General features: G+C 49.2%; 1 protein-coding gene across 4 annotated transcripts in view; it reads left to right on the top strand.

Moving 5' to 3' along the window:
• The window catches only part of Ccnjl (cyclin J like), a 53,022-nt gene extending 37,782 nt beyond the window's left edge, over positions 1–15,240 (top strand). For all 4 annotated transcript variants that reach the window (XM_046462223.2, XM_046462222.2, XM_046462225.1 and 1 more), the window contains exons 4-6: positions 8,940–9,242; positions 10,766–10,925; positions 13,135–15,240. In XM_046462223.2, the coding sequence (XP_046318179.1) occupies positions 8,940–9,242; positions 10,766–10,925; positions 13,135–13,555 (884 nt within the window). In that variant the 3' untranslated portion in view covers positions 13,556–15,240. The remainder of the gene's footprint in view (positions 1–8,939; positions 9,243–10,765; positions 10,926–13,134) is intronic.
• The last annotated feature ends 5,208 nt before the right edge of the window (positions 15,241–20,448 follow it).

Below are 20,448 nucleotides of genomic sequence, written 5' to 3' on the forward strand. Positions count from 1 at the left end.
CTCCTAAGAAAGGAAGGAGAGAGGAAGGGAGTTTTTTCTTTGTATCCTTAGGCAGGAAGTCAGCTCAGCCAGGTGGGCTTCCACCATCACACCAGGACAGGCCTCTGAGGTCTTGGTTTGACTGGTATTGGGGATTTGTTTCTCCAGGACATTTCCTAAGCTTGGAATCCCCAGAAGGGCCAGGGATCTTTGAGGCAGCTGGAGCAGGTCCTTAGTGCTACCCACTCCCCAGCCCCCAGTGGTAGGTCCAAAGGCTCCTCCCTCCCTGACGATCACCGATCACCACAGCACTGTCTTACAGAGCAAGGGTTTTCTTTGTCCCTGACTTTCTACCCTTTATCAAATTCCACCCAGAAACCTGTGACTGTGATTACAGGGTTGGTCCTGAATTAAGCACTGCTTGGAAAGGGCACCATTTTTAAGCACTGAGCTGCCATGTCAACCTCACCATAGTCTGTCTGCTTCCGTTATCCCCATGTCACAGATGAGGAAGTACAGGCCCAAGAAGTGGAGACATGCCCCAGACCATCTGGCCAGTTAGTGGCTGAGCCTCCCTAGAGTGGCTCTGTGCCCGTCTTCTGCATTGTAGAATTAAAACTGCCTCTGCAGAGGATGTGGTCCTCCATGGTGTCTCAGCTGTCTTCTGACTTGGCTTCTCCACCAAATGACTCTGGTCTGTCTCCTCTGGTTCCTAGAAAGACGCTTGCCTGCTGATGTCTGAGCAGAGCCTCCTTTGGGGAAGAGGAGGGAGCATCCTTTTTGTCTCCAGTAACTACAAAAAGCCAAAGAATTTTTTTTTTAAGGTGTGGGGGGAGAGGCACCTACATCCTGTTAATCATGTGGATCTGTAGTAGAAAGGCTCTGGAATTAAATTGCCAATTAGCATAAGCAGAGCCCTCTCATGAAACAAGGTAGTTAGATGGGGAGTGGCTGCAGCTGGCTTGACACCCACATCCATGGGAATTCCTGCATCCAGAGAGAGAGGTTCCTGGGGACTGTGGGATTGCCTTGAAAGTCTATGAGGTCTCATGTTTGCGGCATAGAAAGCTCTGGACTTAGGAACCACTTATTCATTGATTTTAAAAATCAGGTCTGGGGACATAGCTCAGTGGTAGAACACTTTCCTAGCATGCATGGCCATGGGTTCAATCCCTGATACCAGGAAAAACAAACAAAAAAACCATGTGCATGGTGGTCCACACCTGTAATCTCAGCAACTCAGGAGGCTAAAGCAGGAGGATTGCAAGTTTGAAGCCAGCCTGGGCAATTTAGCAAGACCTTGTCTCAAGATAAAGGAAAAAAATAAAATTAAAAAGGGACTGGGGATGTCACTTAGCACCCCTGCGTTCAATCCCCAGTTTAAAAATACACACACACACACACACACCCCTCATGCTAAATTCTGTGCTGTAGTATTCTATGACAGGTAAGCACCCTCCCATTAGGGAGCCAGACTTTCAATTCCCCATTGTCTTTTAGGATCTAGGTGATTGTGCAACTCACCTAACCTTTCTGGGCTTCCTTTTCCACATGGGGAGGAGCCCCAGCCTCCCAATGTTGTTACCAGAATCAATTGAGATAGTACCTGCTAAGGGCAGGACCAGCTCAGCCCGTGAGGCTCCCCCTCACCCCTGCTATAAAGGGAGGGTGGCTCAGGCTGCCCTGAGTGTTTTGGTACCTAACCTGTGTCTGGCCTGAATGCTGCAGAGAGCCAAACGAAGATGTTCCTGCTTTCCCTGAGCTCACATCCTGTTGTGTGGATTCTCTGCATCTTGTTAACCAGCTGAGTGGCCTGGGTAAAGTCCCACCCATGGCAAGGTGGGGGGCATCTGGAAAAGACCCCAAAGCCAACACTCCCCTCAGCCTCTGAACCTTGTAACAGTCAGCAGGAGGGTCGAAGTTCAAGGTCACAGACCTGGGAAAGGAAGCTGGAGCAACTGTAGTGTCCACACTGTTCAGCCTGATCAGTGGGATTGTGTTGAAGGTGGGGGAGCCTTTTGTTGAACATATTTCCACCCACCCCATTTTCAGAACCTGTAAGAAAATGCCTTGTGGCACTGGTTATCACGCTATACATTTTCAGTTTATTTATACCCAACAAATAGGACTTTAGAAATCAGGCGTGGTGGTGCATGCCTGTAATCCCAGCAACTCAGGAGGCTAAAGCAAGAGGATGACAAGTTTGAGGCCAGCCTCAGCAACTTAGCAAGGCCCTAAGCAATTTAGCGAGACCCTGTCTCAAAATAAAGAAGGACTGGGGCCAGGTATGGTGGTGTGTGCCTGTAATCCCAATGGCTCAGGAGGCAGAGGCAGAAGGATTGTGAGTTCAAAGCCAGCCTCAGTAATTTATCAAGGCACTGAGCAACTCAGTGAGACCATATCTCTAATACAAAATAGGGCTGGGGATGTGTCTCAGTGGTCAAGTGCCTCTGAGTTAAATCCCTTGCACTCCCCCAACCTCAAAAAAAAAAAGACTGGGGATGTGGCTCAGTGGTTATGAACCCCTGGGTTCAATCCCTTGTATCCAAAACAACAAAAAAGCAGGACTTTAGAAGATGCTAGGTCTGGGGTGCAAAGAATAAATATCACATTCAGTGAATAAGACAGCAGCTACTGCTGCCACGGAAGAGAACTTCCTGGGTGCCAGGGAGCCCATTGCCCCACATGCTCCCTGAGATAGCTCCTTGAGCCTCCCCACCACCCTATGAGGCACAGGTTCCAAGTGATTGCCCAAACTCACAGATGGTAACCAGCCCCTAAGCCTCCACTTGAGGCCCTTAGAGAGGGCCTCCTCCAGAATCCTGGATCTCTCTGGTCCCTGACTCCATGGTCATAAATAAAACTGACTGGGTTCTGCCAGTCCTGGTCCATCTTTCTCCTCTGAGGAAGAAGGATGAATAAAAAAGAATTAGCATCAGAAAGGTCCACCTTGAGCCTAGCCCTGCTTGGGCCTCCACTTCTAGAACCTTGGCCTCTCTGTCCCCAGGAGGTTTTGTGACACTGAGAAAAAGCCCTTTCTACCAGATCTGTCTGATTCCTCTTGGGTCCCAACCACCTCCACTGCCTGGCACTTCCCACTCTTGCCTGGGAAGGCGCCAAGTTCTACCTGAAGGTTAGGCAAGGTCAGGATGCCATTGGGGCAGCCTGCTCTCTGTCTGGCCAGGTTCATCATCAGCATCACCAGCATATGCATAGTAGGGCGGGGGCTGCTGCAGGGTCCCAGGGTAGCCCCTCAGTTCCTGCTGAAATTTTGGTCCTTTCTCAGACGAAAAGGGGAGAGACGTGTCTAAAAGGAGAGTGGCAGTTCTTGGGGAGCCATAGCTTTGCCTTTTTTTTTAAGTATTGCATTTCTTTAGGGAAGGAAGTAGCCAGCTTTTGCTTTAAAACTGGTTCTCTTTAGCAGGAAACTCTGGCCTCTTGTCAGAGCCTGTGTTTAGCGGCAGAGCAGGCAGCAGGTAACGCTGCGTGAGTTGTAAATGGGCACCTTGCCAGGCAGGAAGGACTGCTGGGGAGATTAATGGGGCACAGTGCAGGAAGCAGCCTGTCTACTTGAGGGAGGCCAGTGCCCGGCCCCGGACAGCAGGAACGGGGGAACCACTGAATTTTCAGTCTCATTTCATGGGGTTTGCCTTTTTCGTTTAAGAATTTTTTGAAAAAGGCATTGTAAATGATGATGATTGCTGGAAGCTAGTCATTGTGTTCGTGGGGGTTCATTACAACATTTTCTCTTTCTTTCCTTTTTTTTTTGTTTTAGTTGGTATATTTAAAATTTTCCAGAAACAGGTTTTTTTTTTTTCCCCCTAGCAATTAAAAATGTTGTTGCTCTTGGCCCTAATTCAGAAAAGTCAGGAATCCTGTTGGGTCTGCCCTGCAAGAAAAGGACAAACCAGTGTTCAGGGAGGTCACCTTCATAGAGACAGAAAGGAGCAGCGGTGGCCAGAGGCTGCAGGGAGAGGGAACAGGGGTGTGTTCCATGGGTACGGAGTTTCAGGTTTGCAAGACCATAAGAATTCTGGAAATGGCTGGTGCTGGTAGTGCTGGTGGCACATCATTGTCAATGTACTTAATGTCACTAAACTGTACATTTAAAAATGGTAAATTTTATGTTATGTGGTTTTTACCACAATTTTAAAAAAAAAATACTGTAAAAAGTTGGTCATGGTGGTGCACACCTGTAATCCCAGCAGCTAGGGAGGCTGAGGCAGGAGGATCACAAGTTCGAAGCAGCCCCAGCAAAAGCGAGGCACTAAGCAACTCAGTGAGACCCTGTCTCTAAATAAAATACAAAATAGGGCTGGGGATGTGGCTCAGTGTTCAGTGCCCCTGAGTTCAATCCCTGATACCAAAAAAAAAAAAAAAAAAAAAAAAAACCTGTAAAAAGAAAAGCCAATTTGCAACCTTTCCTACTGAAGTTGATCAACAGGGAGTTGCCACCACGTCCTCATCTGTGATCACAGATGCTCACCTGCAATCCCAGACACTTTGGGAGACTGAGACAGGAAGATCACAAGTTCAAGGCCAACCTGGGCAACTTATCAAGACTCTCAGCAATTTATCAAGATCCTGTCTCAAAAGACAAAAAGGACTAGGGATGTAGCTCAATGATTATTGTTTTAAAAAATAGGTTTATGCCACTTGGGTGGACATCTGATCATCAGTCCACGAGCCGTGACCTGCCATAAACTGCCACAGCTTTCTGTGGAAGCAGCCTCAGGGAATGGTGTCACCAGCCAGCCAGGTGTGCAGAAGGCACGTGTGAGACATTGCTTAGGCACTTCACCAGTAGCACCAAGGATGCACAGGCGTGTGCCCAGCCTCAGAGAGCTTCAGTGCCTCTGTGGGTGTAGGGTCACTTTCAGTCTTACAAGTATAGCGAGAAGGCTCCAGAAATCAGGTTTGCGGTAATGTGAACATCAAAAAGAAAAGTATAGACGGAATGGTAGGGTTTGTGACATATCTGTTTCAACCCCTGATGTAATAATTTATCCAAGAAAGGATCGTTGGTGATTGCCAAGTCACTGAGACAAAGGATGTGGGAACAGGATATTCACAGTCTCAAGGTGTCACCTCACAGGTTCCTGGTTAATTTCACAGGGAAGGTGGTACCTTCAAAATGGAGAGGTCTGGTGTCACCACCGTAACCAAGCTTTCAAACCTCGCTTTGCTGGGACAGATTGGCGATGTCTGTAACTCCTGATGTGACAGTAAGACAGATTGAACATCACTTCTGTGGTTTTCTTGCCCACATTGACCTGTACCTCATCATGAGGAAACCATCTGGCAAATCCAGAATAGCCTGGGTTCTTCCAAAGTCCATGAGACCAAAAAATGAGACTGAAAAGATATAAAGACTCCATGTGTGCACCTAGTTTGAATCCTAGATCCTAAAAACAGGTTGTAAAAGGCATTTTCAGTACCTTGGAAAAAAAGAAAGATGAACTGAACTGAATATCAGAAGATGTTGTAATTAATGTTGTTTTCTTGGAATTGCCGATAGTATTATGAAATGTCCTCAGGAACAGATGCTGACATGTTCGGGGTGCCATATCATGTCTGCATGTTCACCAGCAATGGTCCAGAGGAAGCAATATTTATATACACAGCATACACACAGAAACTCAGAACCAGTGTGGCTGAGTGTCCACAGTTGGGGAATCTGGGTGAAGGGTCATAAGCACTCATTCTAATCTTCCATCATTTCTACAGATGTGAAGATTTTCAAAATGAAAAGTGCATTGAGGAAATCAGAGAGAGCCAGTGGCCATTTTCTGACTGAGAGAGACTCATACTTCTGTCCCCATTCTCTCCCAGGGGACCGGCCTGAAGACTTGCAGGCATCTGTCGTCTGTGCAGTCTGTCGATAAGGAGGAAGCAGCTGAGGGACTGTGTTGGTGGTGGGAGCACTGGGGACAAAGGCTCGTGGTCCTGGGAGGAGGGGAGGAAAGTCTCCAGGCCACGTGCAACATCAAGGAACTCTTAAAAATCTTTTCTGGCTGCGAAATGTTTGGGGCTGGGAAATAGTCACTAAGCTGGGGTCGGCCAGGGCAGAGGAAGAGCAGGGACTCCAAAGTGGCTTCTGGGTGTAGAAGCTGGGTTCTCCCACCCTGGGAAGCCTAGAGGAGCCTATCTGGAGGGTTCCGCTGCAGGGCCAGTATAAAGCACAGGCCTCCTGTGAGTGCTGGGTGCTTGCAAAGTACTTTCCATTCCACGTGACCATTTCCTCTTCACGTGGGGTGTGTTCCTACATTACAAACAAATAAAACTGCCCGTAGAATTTAGAGCTGTTAGGTCCAGAGCAAACTCATTGAGGATTCAGACCCAGCTCTGCCAGGCTCTGGCTTGCAGAGGTGGGGTGGGGAGCAGGGAGGCCTCCCCAGCAGGGGGAAGGACCTGGTAAAATGAGATTCCTCAGTAAGCCATGGCCTTTCCATTGGAGGGTAATCCTCTTGGGCCTGATAGCAGAGTTCTGAAAGGTTTGAAAAGCAGGGAGGAGGAGGAAACTAATCTGATTGAGCACATCTGCCGCGTGGGTGGGTCCCCATAGTTTGCTGGCTGCCAGCAATACCCTGCAAGGGTCTTAATGCCACCCCCAGCACAATACGCCTCACTGTGAAGAAAAAAGAGATCGTGGGGCTGGGGGCATAGCTCAGTGGTAGAGTACTTGCCTAACATATGTGCATACAACTGAAGTTGGCTCAGCTGTTCAGCACAAGGTTCAGGAACACCTGGGTAATTTAGAAAAAAAAAATTCTTCCTTTTTAAATTGCACAATGAATGGTTGTGGAGAGAAAAACAGACTATAAGATCATCAGAGAGAAACTCAAATCACCCAAAATTCCACTATCCAGAAATGAGTGACCATTCATTCAGTGAATAAACTGAGCACCTGTTTGGGCACCAGGCACTGCTGGAAATTGGAGGCAGAGCAGCAAATGGGCCAAACCCATGAAGGTGGGAACCAGAGGTCTTAGAAGCCGGGACCGGCCGTTCATGTTAATACCAATAACAAGTAATCTGGACGTGAGAAGTGCTAAGTGATGTTTAGGGCCTCTGCCCTGATTCCTGGGGGATCCTAGATGAGGTAGGTGAGGGGTCAGTTTCACATGGCTGTGTCCTGCCCCTGGGGTGGGAGTGTTGGGCGTGAGACTTAGAAGCCACTAGTGACCGGATCCCGGTGGTGCACTGGGCTCTTCCCCCCGGGCAGCTTTCAGTTCCCCACCCCACTGCCCAGAAGTGCAAGACCAGAGAAGGTGTGTGATGGGGGCAGCGCCCTTCCGCTGACTCTGGAAGGGGCTGGAGGGGCTGTGGAAGGAGGGGGGACACGGGCTGTCAGTCTCTTCCCTTCCCTCTTTGGGACTTTTCACTTGCTCATCTCCTAACTGTGTCAGACCAGAGCTTCCTGTGTCGACATTCTCACTTAGTCGCTGTTGCTGGGCACACTGAGAACACAGAGCCTGGCTGCCCAGAGGCCTGTTTCATTTCGCAGTGATGGTCTTTGAGTTCAGGAATGGGTTGTTTCTCTTGTAGAGCAGCCTGTGGTTGGCACTGCCTTATCTCTTGAAAAGTTCCAGAGGCTGCTGGGAACTGGGTCAGAGGCCCTTGCAGTTGTGAGCAGGTGCACAAAGGCTTTGTTTGCTGTTCCCTTTGAGGTCCACCGGGCCGCCCACCACCTTTCTGACATTGCCTTAGCTGCTTTGCACCCCACGAGGCTGAGCTTGGAGGCCACAGGTGGCCAGACTGTGGGCAGGCCTTTGAGGGGCCCTGCACTGATGTGGGAATGGGAGCTTCCAAGAGGCAGTGACTTGGCAGGTGATGGGCAGATCAGGGTTGGCCCAGTGGCGGGAATAGGGAAGGGCATTCCAGGGAGGGGAGCTGTCATGCGCCCCCCCCCACACACACACACACACAAACACAGCCCCTGGACCTTGGCCCTTGGTGCATGAGGAGCCCCTCTGGCTCCTGGGAGCTGTCCACAACTGATAACAATCAGGAATGGATAGGTCAATGCTTCTGTTCCCCAAAACTAGGGTGGAGTAACCCAGGGACAGTATTTCAGACAGCTTCGAAGAAACCTTCAAGGGTCAAGCTCCAGCTGCCCACAGTGGTGCTTGCTAATATGCCCTCTGAGGCTTTTTCCCCCTTCCTGCTTTCTCTTCCAACCTATCAGTCTTCCCTGGGCTCACCTTCTGAGCCAGCTGTTTCCAAGGCAACCCAAGCTCATACCCACATGGAGGATGCAGAGGAGCCGTTGAAGGGCTTTTCCACATTGGGAGGGAACAAGGTCAGATTTGCAAGGTCATTCTCACTGTGGCTTGGAGGTTGGATAAGTGAAGGCCATTCAGGGTGTTGGGGAGCACCTATCCCCCAGAGCTTGACCTGACTGATGTTGCTGGCTGCTCTCTTAGCCTCTCGTGTGTCCCAGACACCAATCTAAGCATTCGGTGTGTGTTTTCTCATTGAATGTACAAAAGCCTTATGAAGTGTAGGTTCCATTTTAGAGATGAAGAAGCGGAAACTGAATGTGGTGTTGCACACCTGTAATCCCAGCTACTTGGGAGGCTGAGGCAGAAAGATCACAAGTTCAAGGCCAGCCTCTGTCTCAAAATAAAAACGGTTTTTATAAAAGACTGGCAGTGTAGCTCAGTGGTAGAACACTTGCCTAGCATATGCAAGGACCTGGGTTCAATCCCCAGAATTAAAAAAAAAAAACAGGAAGCTGAGCCCCAGAGAAGCTGAGACCCCCTTGGCCATGATCACAGCCGGAAGCAGAGGCTTGAGGAGTCAAGTCCAGGTTTGGCAGACCTGGAATATGTGCTTTTAAAATCCATCAGAAGTCCAGCCTCTCTGCTTTCTTTCCTCCCTGCCCACACTGTCCAGGTGCTGTAAGATGGCCTTTCGCTTCCTGTGTGTCAGTAACGTCTGCTTCTGCTTCCCTGTAGGTAAGTTTGAGGACAGGGAAGACCACGTACCCAAGTTGGAGCAGATAAACAGCACAAGGATCCTGAGCAGCCAGAACTTCTCCCTCACCAAGAAGGAGCTGCTGAGCACAGAGCTGCTGCTCCTCGAGGCCTTCAGCTGGAACCTGTGCCTGCCCACGCCCGCCCACTTCCTGGACTACTACCTCTTGGCCTCTGTCAGCCAAAAGGACCACCACTGCCACACCTGGCCTACCACCTGCCCCCGCAAGACCAAAGAGTGCCTCAAGGAATATGCCCATTACTTCCTAGAGGTCACCCTGCAAGGTGAGGGCAGCAGAGGTGGCTGGGGTCCCCACCACACACACACACAGGGCTTGGATCAGAAGGCGCTGAAGGGCATGTCCATCTAGGTGTGTAGGTAGAAGAGACAGCAGAGGCTTCTGGAGAGGCATCTGGTCCCCAGCAAACTACAGCTCAACCCATAATCCGCTTATGGTAACCTGAACATTGTAGATGATTCGAATAGCACAGAGTCACAGCTCAGTCATCCCCAAAGAGCTTCACTGCACAGTAGGATATGAGATGGGAATTGTGTTTACATCTGCTTTAGCAATAAAGGTTACCCAGTTTGGGGACCCCTACTTGAAACCCCTCTCTTCCCAGTGTCTTAGAATGTAGGTGTGAGGTGACATACCAATCAGAAAAAAATGCAGATAAAACCACTTGATCACCTACCACACACTCGATCACCTGCCACAAACCAGAAAGATCATGAATGGCAGTATCCGTGGTCCTGATATCAAGCATGAATTGAGTGCTTGCTGTGTGCAGACTTGTTGGTCCAGAGCTATGCACACATTATCTCATTTGAACTTTACAGTGACCTCACACAAGCATCATTTTAGAAGTGAGGAAACTGATATTTAAAAAGTGACCTAACTTGGGGCCAGAGTTGTGCTCAGTGGTAGTGCACTTGCCTAACATGTGTGAGGCTCTGGGTTTGATTCTCAGCACTGCATATAAATAAATGAATGAAATAAAGGTCCATCGATATCTACAAAAATATATATTTTTTTTAAATGGCCTAACTTACCCAAGATCTATTCTAAGATTTGAACCTGGGAGCCTGACTCCACAACTGTGCTTCTAACTAAAATACCACCCTAACTGACTGATACCCTAAAAGGTGAAAGTTCAAGTAATTGAAAGTCAAGAGCAATTTAAGACAACATAGGAAGGCACTGAAAACCAATACCATTCATGAAAACTGTAGGAATTTCAGCTGTTGGCCTTTGTATAAAAATAGTATCAGCTTTGCTATGTTGCCGGCTATCTTAGTAGGACATGAGATTTCTCAGTAAACCTAGGGAAGGTGCCCATTGTAGTTATAAGTATTAAATTCCTGTAGCTTTATTCCTGTAGTTTATTCATTCAGCACGTTTTCGCTGAGCACCTACTGTGGATCAAGCATTGTTGCTATTACTAAGCAGCCTTCAGTCATGCCCTAAAACAAAGTCCTTTGAAATGGTGTGTCATTCACCCATGACAACTAAAACAGGACAGATGTTTTACAGTTCTGTTTGTAGCCCATCAGCCAGCCCCATGTGGCCCCATAGGACCCATGGACAATAATTTGAAAAATCACTTGTCTAAGTTAATCCCCCAAACTGAGAGCAAAGGTGTCTTTGGGGAAAAAATATTTAATAATGGAACTTCATATTTTTCAAGTTTTTATCCTATTTATAGTGCATCAGTGAATAGCCTTTGAACTCATTCATTTGTCTGCCAGTTCTCAGAATAGGCACAGGACTCCAAGGGTGCTGACTCCCTCTGGGATTCTCTTTCAGATCATATATTCTACAAATTCCAGCCTTCTGTGGTCGCTGCAGCCTGTGTTGGGGCCTCCAGGATCTGCCTGCAGCTTTCTCCCTACTGGACCAGAGACCTACAGAGGATCTCAAACTATTCCCTGGAACATCTTAGCACATGTATTGAAATCCTGCTGGTGTAGGTTCCTCTCCTGATCTCTGTGTTTCTTAAAAAATTGAGGTTCCACTTGCCCTTGAAGCCCACCTCAGGGCATGGGGGATTTCCTGAGTCTAGGGCCTCACCTACTGTGTCTTCTGATAGAAGTGGGGTTAGGGAATTGGCCCTTTCTATTTGGGGGTAGCTTTGGGTTTGTATTTTTAAGATCAGGGAGCAAGGGAGAAGAGAGGCTGGGTGCCCCTCCTTCTACACACCTGGGCTGCTGGGCACAGTGGTGCACGCCTTTAATCCCAGTGACTCTGGGGCCCGAGGCAGGAGGATCACAATTCCAAAGCCAGTCTCAGCAACTTAGTGATACCCTGAGCAACTTAGCAAGACCCTGTCTCAAAATTTAAAAAAATAATTAAAAGGACTGGAAATGTGGCTCGGTGGTTAAACACCTCTGGGTTCAATCCCCAATACCAAAAATAAAAATTAACATCTGGGCTCTTTGATCTAAGCCCAGTGTAATCTTATGGATAATCACACTGAGGGGCTCTTACAAGCGACTTTTCTCAGAAATGGCTGTGAAACTGACCTATCCAGCTAAACCCCAAGTGGCTTTACCTAAGAAGCTACAGCGTCTTTACAAGGGCCCCTGGGAATCTTGGGGAAGAAATGTTTGGTGTACCAGAGAACATGCTTAACGGCCTCTTGGATCCTGCATTGTGAAATGGATATTGGAGTCCAAAGAGGTCCATGGGGACCTCAGGGAGGAGGGCAGACAGGACAGATCCTGCGTGGCCACCCCCAGTGCACTCCCTCTTGCACCCAACAGATGGTGGTACGTCTTGGATGTGGACCTGCATGGTGACAGCAAAATTCCTCAGGTCCCATGCTTGGCTGGTGGCTACCTGCTCTCTAAATTGTCAGTCCTGCTCCCTAGGCTTTGTCTTAAATTGTGTGTTTTTTTTTTTTTTGAATTTTTTTAATATTTATTTTTTAATTTTCGGCGGACACAACATCTTTGGTTTTTTTTTGTATGTGGTGCTGAGGATCGAACCCGGGCCGCACACATGTCAGGCGAGCGTGCTACCGCTTGAGCCACATCCCCAGCCCTAAATTGTGTGTTTTTTAAAAGGTCCCCGAAGTCAGAGAACACAGCCTGATCAGAGTGCTGATGGCTGTCCTCGATTTAGCCACCAGCCCAGCCACACTCTATCACTGCACTATGTTCCCAGCCCTTTTTATACTTTATTTATTTACTTATTTTTTAGTACCAGGGATCGAACCCAGAGGTGCTTAACCACTGAACTACATCCCTGGCCTGTTGTATTTTTTTTTTATTTTGAGGCAAGCTGAGTTCACTAAGTTGTTTTGGGCCTCGCTAAATTGTGGAGGCTGGCTTTGAACTGGCAGTTCTCCCGCCTCAACCTACCCAGCAGATGGGATTACAGGTGTGCACCACTGCAGCCGGTTTTATTTCTTATTCTGAGACAGAGTCTCACTAAGTTGCCCTGGCTGGCCTCAAACTTTCCGTCTCCTGCCTCAGCCTCCCAAGTTGCTTCGATGGCAGGTGTGCACCCCAATTCAGCCTGGCCTCACTCTTCACTGATGACTGCCACTTTGGGATATCCCCTTCTTGGATTAGTCATAGCTTCCATTTGCTCCTTTCTTACGTAAGCCTCTAATTGTTTTGTTTTCCCAAAAAGTTTTATGGGAAGCTTTTTTTCCGAGATGGGAAAAATCCCTATTGCATCATCCCTCTTTTCAGAGGGAGACACTTAGACCCCAGTGGGCAATTTACTTGGTGCTTAAAAGCTAAGGAGTAGCCCAGCTGGGGATAGAGTGAGCCCAGAAAGGCCTAGAAGGTAGAGCTTGTGCTGTGTGCTCATTCAGCACCCAAAGCACTTGGCTGTACCAAATGCTGGAAATGCAGAGGTGAGAAAAGCAGATGGGACCTGAGTTGTCCTCCAGGGTGGGGCAGGGCAGGGGCCACAGGGACTGCTCAGCCTAGTCTTGAGGGGTCAGGCTTTGTGGGAAAAGCTGCTCCAAGCTGAAATCTGAGGCCTGAGTCTAGTTGGGGAATAGCCGAGGGCACATGCAGACCCCTCCAGCACAGTGTGGCTGGGACCTGCAGTATCAGAGCGCACGCACCTCTCTGGGTCCCAGATACGAAGGAAGGTAGAGGTACACTCAGGTGTCTCGTTCTCTTTGACCTTCAAATCTCACTGTACTCTTCTTTTTTCAGAGCGTATGACAATGTCCTCAAGGATGCCGTCACGGTCAAGAGCCAAGCCTTGGCCATGGTGCCCGGCACGCCCCAGGCCCCCACCCAAGTGCTGTTCCAGCCGCCTGCCTACCCTGCCCTCAGCCAGGCGACAATGACCCTGGCCCAGCTCCAGGCCCCTGTGCAGGACCTGTGCTTGGCCTACAGGGACTCGCTGCAGGCCCACCGCTCAGGGAGCCTGCTCCCGGGAGGCACTGGCTCCTCCCTCCACACTCCTTACCCTACCCTCCAGCCCCTGGACATGTGTCCCATGCCTGTCCCCGCATCCCTTAGCATGCAGATGACCATTGCAGCCGAGCCGAGGCACTGCCTTGCTACCACCTACGGAAGCAGCTACTTCAGCGGGAGCCACTTGTTCCCTGCAGGCTGTTTTGACAGATAGGCCAACTTTGGGCCACATGGGCGAGCCTCAAAGAGCCAGGCAAAGGAACAGAACACCCCAGAGGAGAGCTGAGCCAGGTGAGGTGCCTGGAGGCCCTGCCCGAGAGCCCAGTGTCCTTGGACATAAAAAGGGCTTTTTTTTTTTTTTCCTTTAAATAAAACTGACCCAAGCAAAGCATTCAATGACATACCTCACCACCGAGAGCATTCCTCTGAAAATCCTCTCCCATGTGTGCCTGGGGTATAAAGAAGGCTCAGTGGCTGTCCCCCCAAGCAGGGGTCCAGTGAATCAAGAAAGACTTGGGAAGAGGCCAGAATACTAGACCACAAGCACCTCCAGTTCGGGCCTCAGAGACTTCTTCACTCTTAGCCGATGGCAGCCACGTCACTGACAAAGAAGGGGCGGCCTGGTGCCTTCTCAGGACCCTGAAGCCAGCCGTGGTGGGTGCTCCCCTCCTTTGGCTCCACCGAGAGGCCTGTGCATGTGGGCTGAGTGCCTCCTTGCAAGACCCAGCGAGTGGCTGTCTCGCTTTTTGTTTTTGAACGTGAAACTTTTTCCGGCCTTTTAGATACTTCACATGCTGCTGCTTCCCCAAGTGATCTAGCTTTCTGTTCCGCAAGATGTCGTGTTTACATACTACATCAGGGATTTTGTGATACTTGAAAAAAAAAATTCCTTAAGAGAAAAGAAACAAGTTTAATTGCCACACTCTGCCTGTCCCCCGCGAGACTGTCAGTTTTAACCCATCTTGGGATGGACCTGCAGTAGCACCAGAGGTCCCTTTTCAGAAGCACGCGATGGTGAGAACCACTTCGAAGGCTCTTTGTCCCAGAAGATTTCATGTCTTGGATGCTGTAGAACTTTGATGACCACCAGGGGGCTGGAGGGGAAAACGAAGGTGGACACCATCCCCACCTCCCTCCACCACTTGCTTATGGTATGTCAGGTGACACCAGCCCTGGCTTTGAGTTTGGCTAATAGCAAAGGGTAAGAATGTGGAATCCTTGTTAATGCTGCCTGGATGGGGACGTGGGGTGTATATGTCACCATCGCTGGTAGGCAAGGGGTTGGTTGCATCAAAAACCAGTATTGGGGGATCTGCAGCAAGAGGGATCTCAGGAAGATTCTTGTAACCATGTGCAATATGTTTTTATTCCGACTCCCAGCTTCTGCTCAGCATGTTTCTTTTGGTTTGTTGGTTTGTTGTCAGGGGACACACTGTTCACCCGTCAGAACTGGGAGGTACAAAGGACGGAAGCAAATTTAGTTGTTTGGTTTGCTTTTTATTTTATTTTTTTAAGAGAAACCCATCTTGGTTTTCTTGACTCATTGGTGTTCTTGACTCTTGACTCACTGTCTAGGAGACCGTGACGGGGGCCGCCAGGAAGGCGGCCGAGGGCTGCTGAGTCGGCTCCAGAGTTTTTTGGAGCAGATGAAAGTCTCAGCGTGGAAACGGAAAAGAGACGGGCTGTGGCTGAGGCGCTGCCGCCCCGCCACACTAGCATAGGAACTGCAGGGTCCTTTGTCGGTCTCCTTCCCCTTTGCTGACTCCTCCTATTTATGTGCGACTGGGTGGGACTCCAGGTTGTTGTGTCTGTCTGTTGTGGGGCCGGGAGCTCCTGAGGGGCTACCCCAGCAGCCTGGCTCCCAGAAATAAGTGTCTCGCAATAAACGTATCACCTGCGCTCGGTCTCTCTGTTGTCTTCCTGGGCTTCCCCTCTCAGGCCATCCCTTTTCTCCCCCCCTCCAGTGGGCCATCGAGTGTCTCCTGGGATGAGCAGCAGGGTTGTGGGGGTATCAGGATTGGCAACAGCAAGACTGGCTTCTTTGGAGCTGGGTCCTGCCCTCTGAGCTGGAATTGGGCCTCCCTGGGAACACAGGCTGGGCAGAGAGGGTGTGTGTATGACTTGACATCCCAGCTCGTGACTGCACCAGTCAGGGCTCTCCAGGGTTCAACCAGTAGGACACGGGGAGAGATTTGCTTTAAGGAATTGGCTCATGCGACTGTGGGACTGGCATGTCTAAAAAGTGGGGCAGCATGACAACAGGCTGAAGACTCAGGTAAGAGTCAACACTTCTGGTTGGGCATGTGGCTCAGGGACAGAGTGCTTGCCTCCCATGCACAAGGCCCTGAGTTCAATTCCAGTATCACAAGAAGAAGAAGAAAAAGTAGATACTGTAATGGAGCCTAAAATCTAGCTCATGTCAGGGGCTCAGGCATGACTTCTGTGTCGCGGTCTTGAGGCAAAATTCCACTCCTGGGAAACTTTGATCTCTGCCCAGAAGGTCTTTGGCTAGTGGAATGGGGCCCGCCCGTGTTATGGAGGGTCATCTATCTGCTCGACTGTGAATTTCAGGCACATCTAAAACAACACCTTCACAGCAACATCTTCGCAAGTGTTTTATCAAGTCACTGAGCACCGGAGCCTAACCAAGTTGACATATAAAATTAACAATCGTAACCAGTTTTTAGCCGTTGGAAGGTCGTTGACCAACTTCCCTGAGCCTCTGTCTTCTTACCTGTTAAAGTGGGGGCAGCAACAGCCCTTGCCTCAGGCTTCTCACGAAGATCAAACAACGTGATGTACATGAAGGCTGGCATCTCAAGAAAAAGGGGTAATTATTGTGTCTCTAAACACAAGATCACTGTAAGATGCACCATTATCTATGTACCAGTGCGTTTATTGTGTTGGGAGGGTGGGTTTGTATTTTTGAGACAGGATCTAATTATGTTGCTCAGGCTAGTCCTGGGCTCAAATGACCAAACATAGCTGAGACTACAGGTGTGCACCACTATGCCCAACTAAGAACTAAAGCCAAAAGCCAGGTGTGGTGGCACATACCTGTAATCCCATCAGCCCCGGAAGCCGAGGTAAGAGGATTGCAAGTTCAAAGCCATCCTCAGCAACTTAACAAGGCCCTAAGTAACTTAGACCCTGTGACAAAATAAAACATGAAAGAGGCTGGAGGTGTGGCTCAGTAGTTAAGTGTTCCTGGATTCAATCCCTGGTACCAAACAATAAGAAAAGAAAAAGTCTTGCCAAGCCCTGGGGATGTAGCCCAGCAGTAGAGTGCCTACATGCCCAGTATTTGTGAGGACCTGAGTTCCATCCCCAGCATCACAAAAAGAAAAGAAAAAATCACCATCAACTTAATGACAGTGCTTAAGATGCCATGGATTCTATTCAGGAGTGTTTAAAAATGTCAAACTGTGTAGGTAGAACCACGGAAGACGCATCCACTGACATAGAGGATATCAGATTCCTGCCCTTCCCTGAAGGGCTCTCTCTGGGGCCTGTCCTGCTCTCCGCCACCGGGTTCCAGCAAGAGAACCACCCTGAGAACTGGTGTTGCCAAGCAAATGTGCCTTTGGTTGGGGTGGGGAGGCATGCAGAGGTGTGTGGAAGTCCCAGGAAGGGTGCTTGGGGACCATGTCTGTTGGCAGGTGGAGTTGTGAGCTGATCTCCTCTCTGTGTACAAGGCCCAGTGAAGCACGAGGCTCTGGGTTTGGGAAGATTAGAGACAAGGCTCCATTTACCAAGAGCATCTGCCTCACTGTGGGCAAATCCCTCCCTCTTTGGGCTTCGGTTCCCCACCTGTTTCCATGGAGATGGTTGAGTTGATGGCTGAGTTTGAACTCAGGGGGAAGATGGGCTGCAGAGTCCCTGGCCCCTGCCTTCAGCTGGAGGGATTTCTCCCACACACGTGTGTTCCATTCAATATTTGGTCAATTCCCATGCTGGGGGTGGGTGGCTAGGAAAGGTTTTTTTTTTTTTTTTTAAGTAACAGCGACGGCCTTAAAGGCCCTCCCAAGGGCTGACATCTGGCTGAATCCAGAGGTTTTCAAACCTGAGCAAGCTGAAGAATGAATGACCTGGAGACTTCTCTAAGAGGGGTGGCGTCCTGGAATCTGCATTTTTAACCATCTTCCTGGTGCCTTAAGTACAGCATTTCCTTGAAGAAGGAAAGAAGGGTTAAACGTGCAGGACACAGATTCCATGTTCACAGGAAGAGGGCAAGGAAACGACATCCCAACCCGATCTCAGCCATCTGAGCTCTCAACCTCGGCTTTATCTTGCACTTAACACTTCTTCCTTCTCTTAAGTATTTCTTTCACTGAGCTGTGTGAAGGGTTGGGAGACTCAGGCTCCTTTTCCAATGAGAACTTGCTTCTATCCAGGTTAACATTTGCAAGTGCCCAGATTAGGGGTAGGGCCAGGCTTCCAGTGCCTCTCGCCATTGAGAGTTTTTCAGGCCATCTCTTCAAAACTGTTTCCTCTCTGGTCTGCTCTTCTCCCTTCATCCTTGTGGGACTGGCTCCTTACCTTCATAGCAGTGATTCTCAGCTAGAGTCACTGCTGTGACCCAGGGAACATTTGGCAGTGTCTAGAGATATGATATATTCAATTGCAAGAGGAAATGGTCTTGGCATCCAGTGGGCAGAGATCAGGGGTGCTACTTAACATAATTATATGCACAGGACAAAGAAATGATCTGGCCCGGCACAGCGGCACACTTTTGTCACCCCAGCGGCTTGGGAGGCTGAAACAGGAAGATCACAAGTTCAAAGCCAGCCTCAGCAAAAGTGAAGCACTAAACAACTTAGTGAGATCCTGTATCTAAATAAAATACAAAGTAGTGCTGGGGATGTGGCTCGGTGAGTGAGTACCCCTGAGTTCAATCCCAAGCCCCATGCCCCCCCAAAAAAGAAATGATCTGGCTGCCCCTGGTGTGATGGTACACACCTGTAATCCCAGCCACTTGGAAGGCTGAGGCAGAAGGTTCATAAGTTTGAGCCCTGCATGGGCAACTTAGTGAGATCTCTCTCCAAATAAAAGTTTAAAGGGCTGTGGGTGTAGCTTCGGGGCATGGAAGCATTATTTGCTAAAGGAGAGCCGCAGTGAATAAGGGAGTCAGTTCAAGCTCCTGCAATCTGAATCGGCCTTGCCACCCCACAGGGCCTGGTGCAAGGGTTTGGAATGAGAGAGAAGACCCACAGTGGCCCAGCGGCCCACCCTCTGTGGGAGCTCCCCATGCACTGGAGGAGCTTGACTGGAGGAAGTTGGTGCCCTGGCAGAGTGGGAGTGATGACCTCCAAGAGTCAGGGTGAAGGTCATGAGGAGCCTGGGGTTAAGGGCGCCTGCGTTAAGGTGTGGGGGATGGGGCCTCCCGCTGCATCTTGAACGGAGCTGGAAACACATTGCTAGCTTTTTGGAAGCCGTTGGTATACCTATTAACCTCTATCTGTGTAACTCCCCTGTGACCCAGGAGGGGACGGTTATATTAACCCATTTTACACACAGGAAAGATAAGGCTCAGCAATGCCCAGGACCTGCCCACGTGGCTTACACGTTGGTGGAGGCACTCCCAATCCTTTAGTCTCACTGCCTTGGCACTGCTGTTAGAGACAGGGGAGGTGAGGGCAGCGGGGGCGCATACCGAATCCATTAGGTAAATTACAGCTGTTCCCCCACCTACAGCTGCGGAGCCTGAAGCTCAGAGAAGTGGATGAACTTCCCCAAGGTGACACCGGTACCATGTGACAGAAGAGGTATTCGAGTCCTGGCAATGTGACTGAGTCAAAGCTCCTAACTAACCACTCATCTCTTCTGGCTCCCAGGAGGCCAGTGAAGTGGATTTGCTTTCCTCCAGCTCACTTTCCGCCACTTACCCCAGAAACTAGCCTCCGTCAGGGAGAGAAGCCCAGTCCATTACTCTCAGTGCTCCGCCCCCTTTGCTATGTGACCTTGGGTGAATTTATTCCTTTCTCTGAGCCTTGGTTTTCCATATCGGAAATACACAGTTACAGCTGAGATCCTGCTGTCCCAGGTTCTGCACTTCTGAGATTATGTGGCAACATGGGCTTAAGAGGTCCTTCCCTGCCAATAATTTGAATTTGTCCTTGAATAAATTATGGATATGAAATCTCTCTCTCCTTCCCTCCCCTCCTGCCTCTTCCTCTTCCTCTTTCCTGCCCTTCCTCCTTTCTTCTCCTCTCTCCTTCACTCAATTTTCAGTCTAATTATGGGTAACTCTGTGTTATTTAGAGACTTATTATCCAAGCTCATTATGAGTAATTATTCAGTCTGGAGGGGAAACAGCAACACTGCTAGTTTAATTTAATGCTTACCTAGTTCACTTAATTAGCAGTAAGTCTTGGCAAAACGTTGGAATTCGTGGGGTCCTGGCTGGGTGGGTGGGTGAGAGAGGCTGTTCTTGGAAAGACAAACAAGGTCTCAGGGTAGCCTTTGGGAGGAGGCAAGGGGAGAGTAGCCAGTAGGCTGGGCCTAGTGTCCGTCCAGGCTGCCCCGAGAGTGAAGGGCTGCAGATTGCACGGGGCCAGAAGAAACTTAGGGGAGGAAGCACTTATTAAGCACCTGATGTGTGCTAGGCAAAACTTATTCTTTATTCCCCGAGTATAGAACTTGTACATTCAGGATAATTTAAGTCCTGCCTGCCTTTGAAAATTTGCAGTATGTTCTCTTTTCTGTGTGTGTGTGTGTGTGTGTGTGTGTATACATACTGGGGATTGAACCCACGGGTGCTTTACCACTAAGCTACATCCCCAGCCCTTTTTATTTTATTTTATTTTGAGACAGTATCTTTCTAAGACTTTCTAAAGTTACTTAGGGCCTCACTAAGTTGCTAAGGCTGTCTTGAACTTTCGATCCTCCTTCCTCAGCCTCCTGAGTCACTGGGATTACGAGCTTGTGCCACAGTGCCCAGCTTCCTTTTAGTAATCTTAGAGTAATTTTGACTGTTAGGGGAAAGGTTTTCCTGTGAATTCTACCATGTCTTTTACCTCTCTCACAAGGGAAGTGCCAAGCTCAGGGCTTTGGGCAGGTAACAAGATACACCTAGAAGTTCACATTGCTTGGCTGTGACTTTTACAA

This window comes from Marmota monax, unplaced genomic scaffold (genome assembly GCF_021218885.2).
Source record: "Marmota monax isolate L192 unplaced genomic scaffold, Marmota_monax_Labrador192_F-V1.1 WCK01_AAM20220418_F8-fsc00236, whole genome shotgun sequence".
In the NCBI taxonomy this organism is placed as follows: Eukaryota; Metazoa; Chordata; class Mammalia; order Rodentia; family Sciuridae; genus Marmota; species Marmota monax.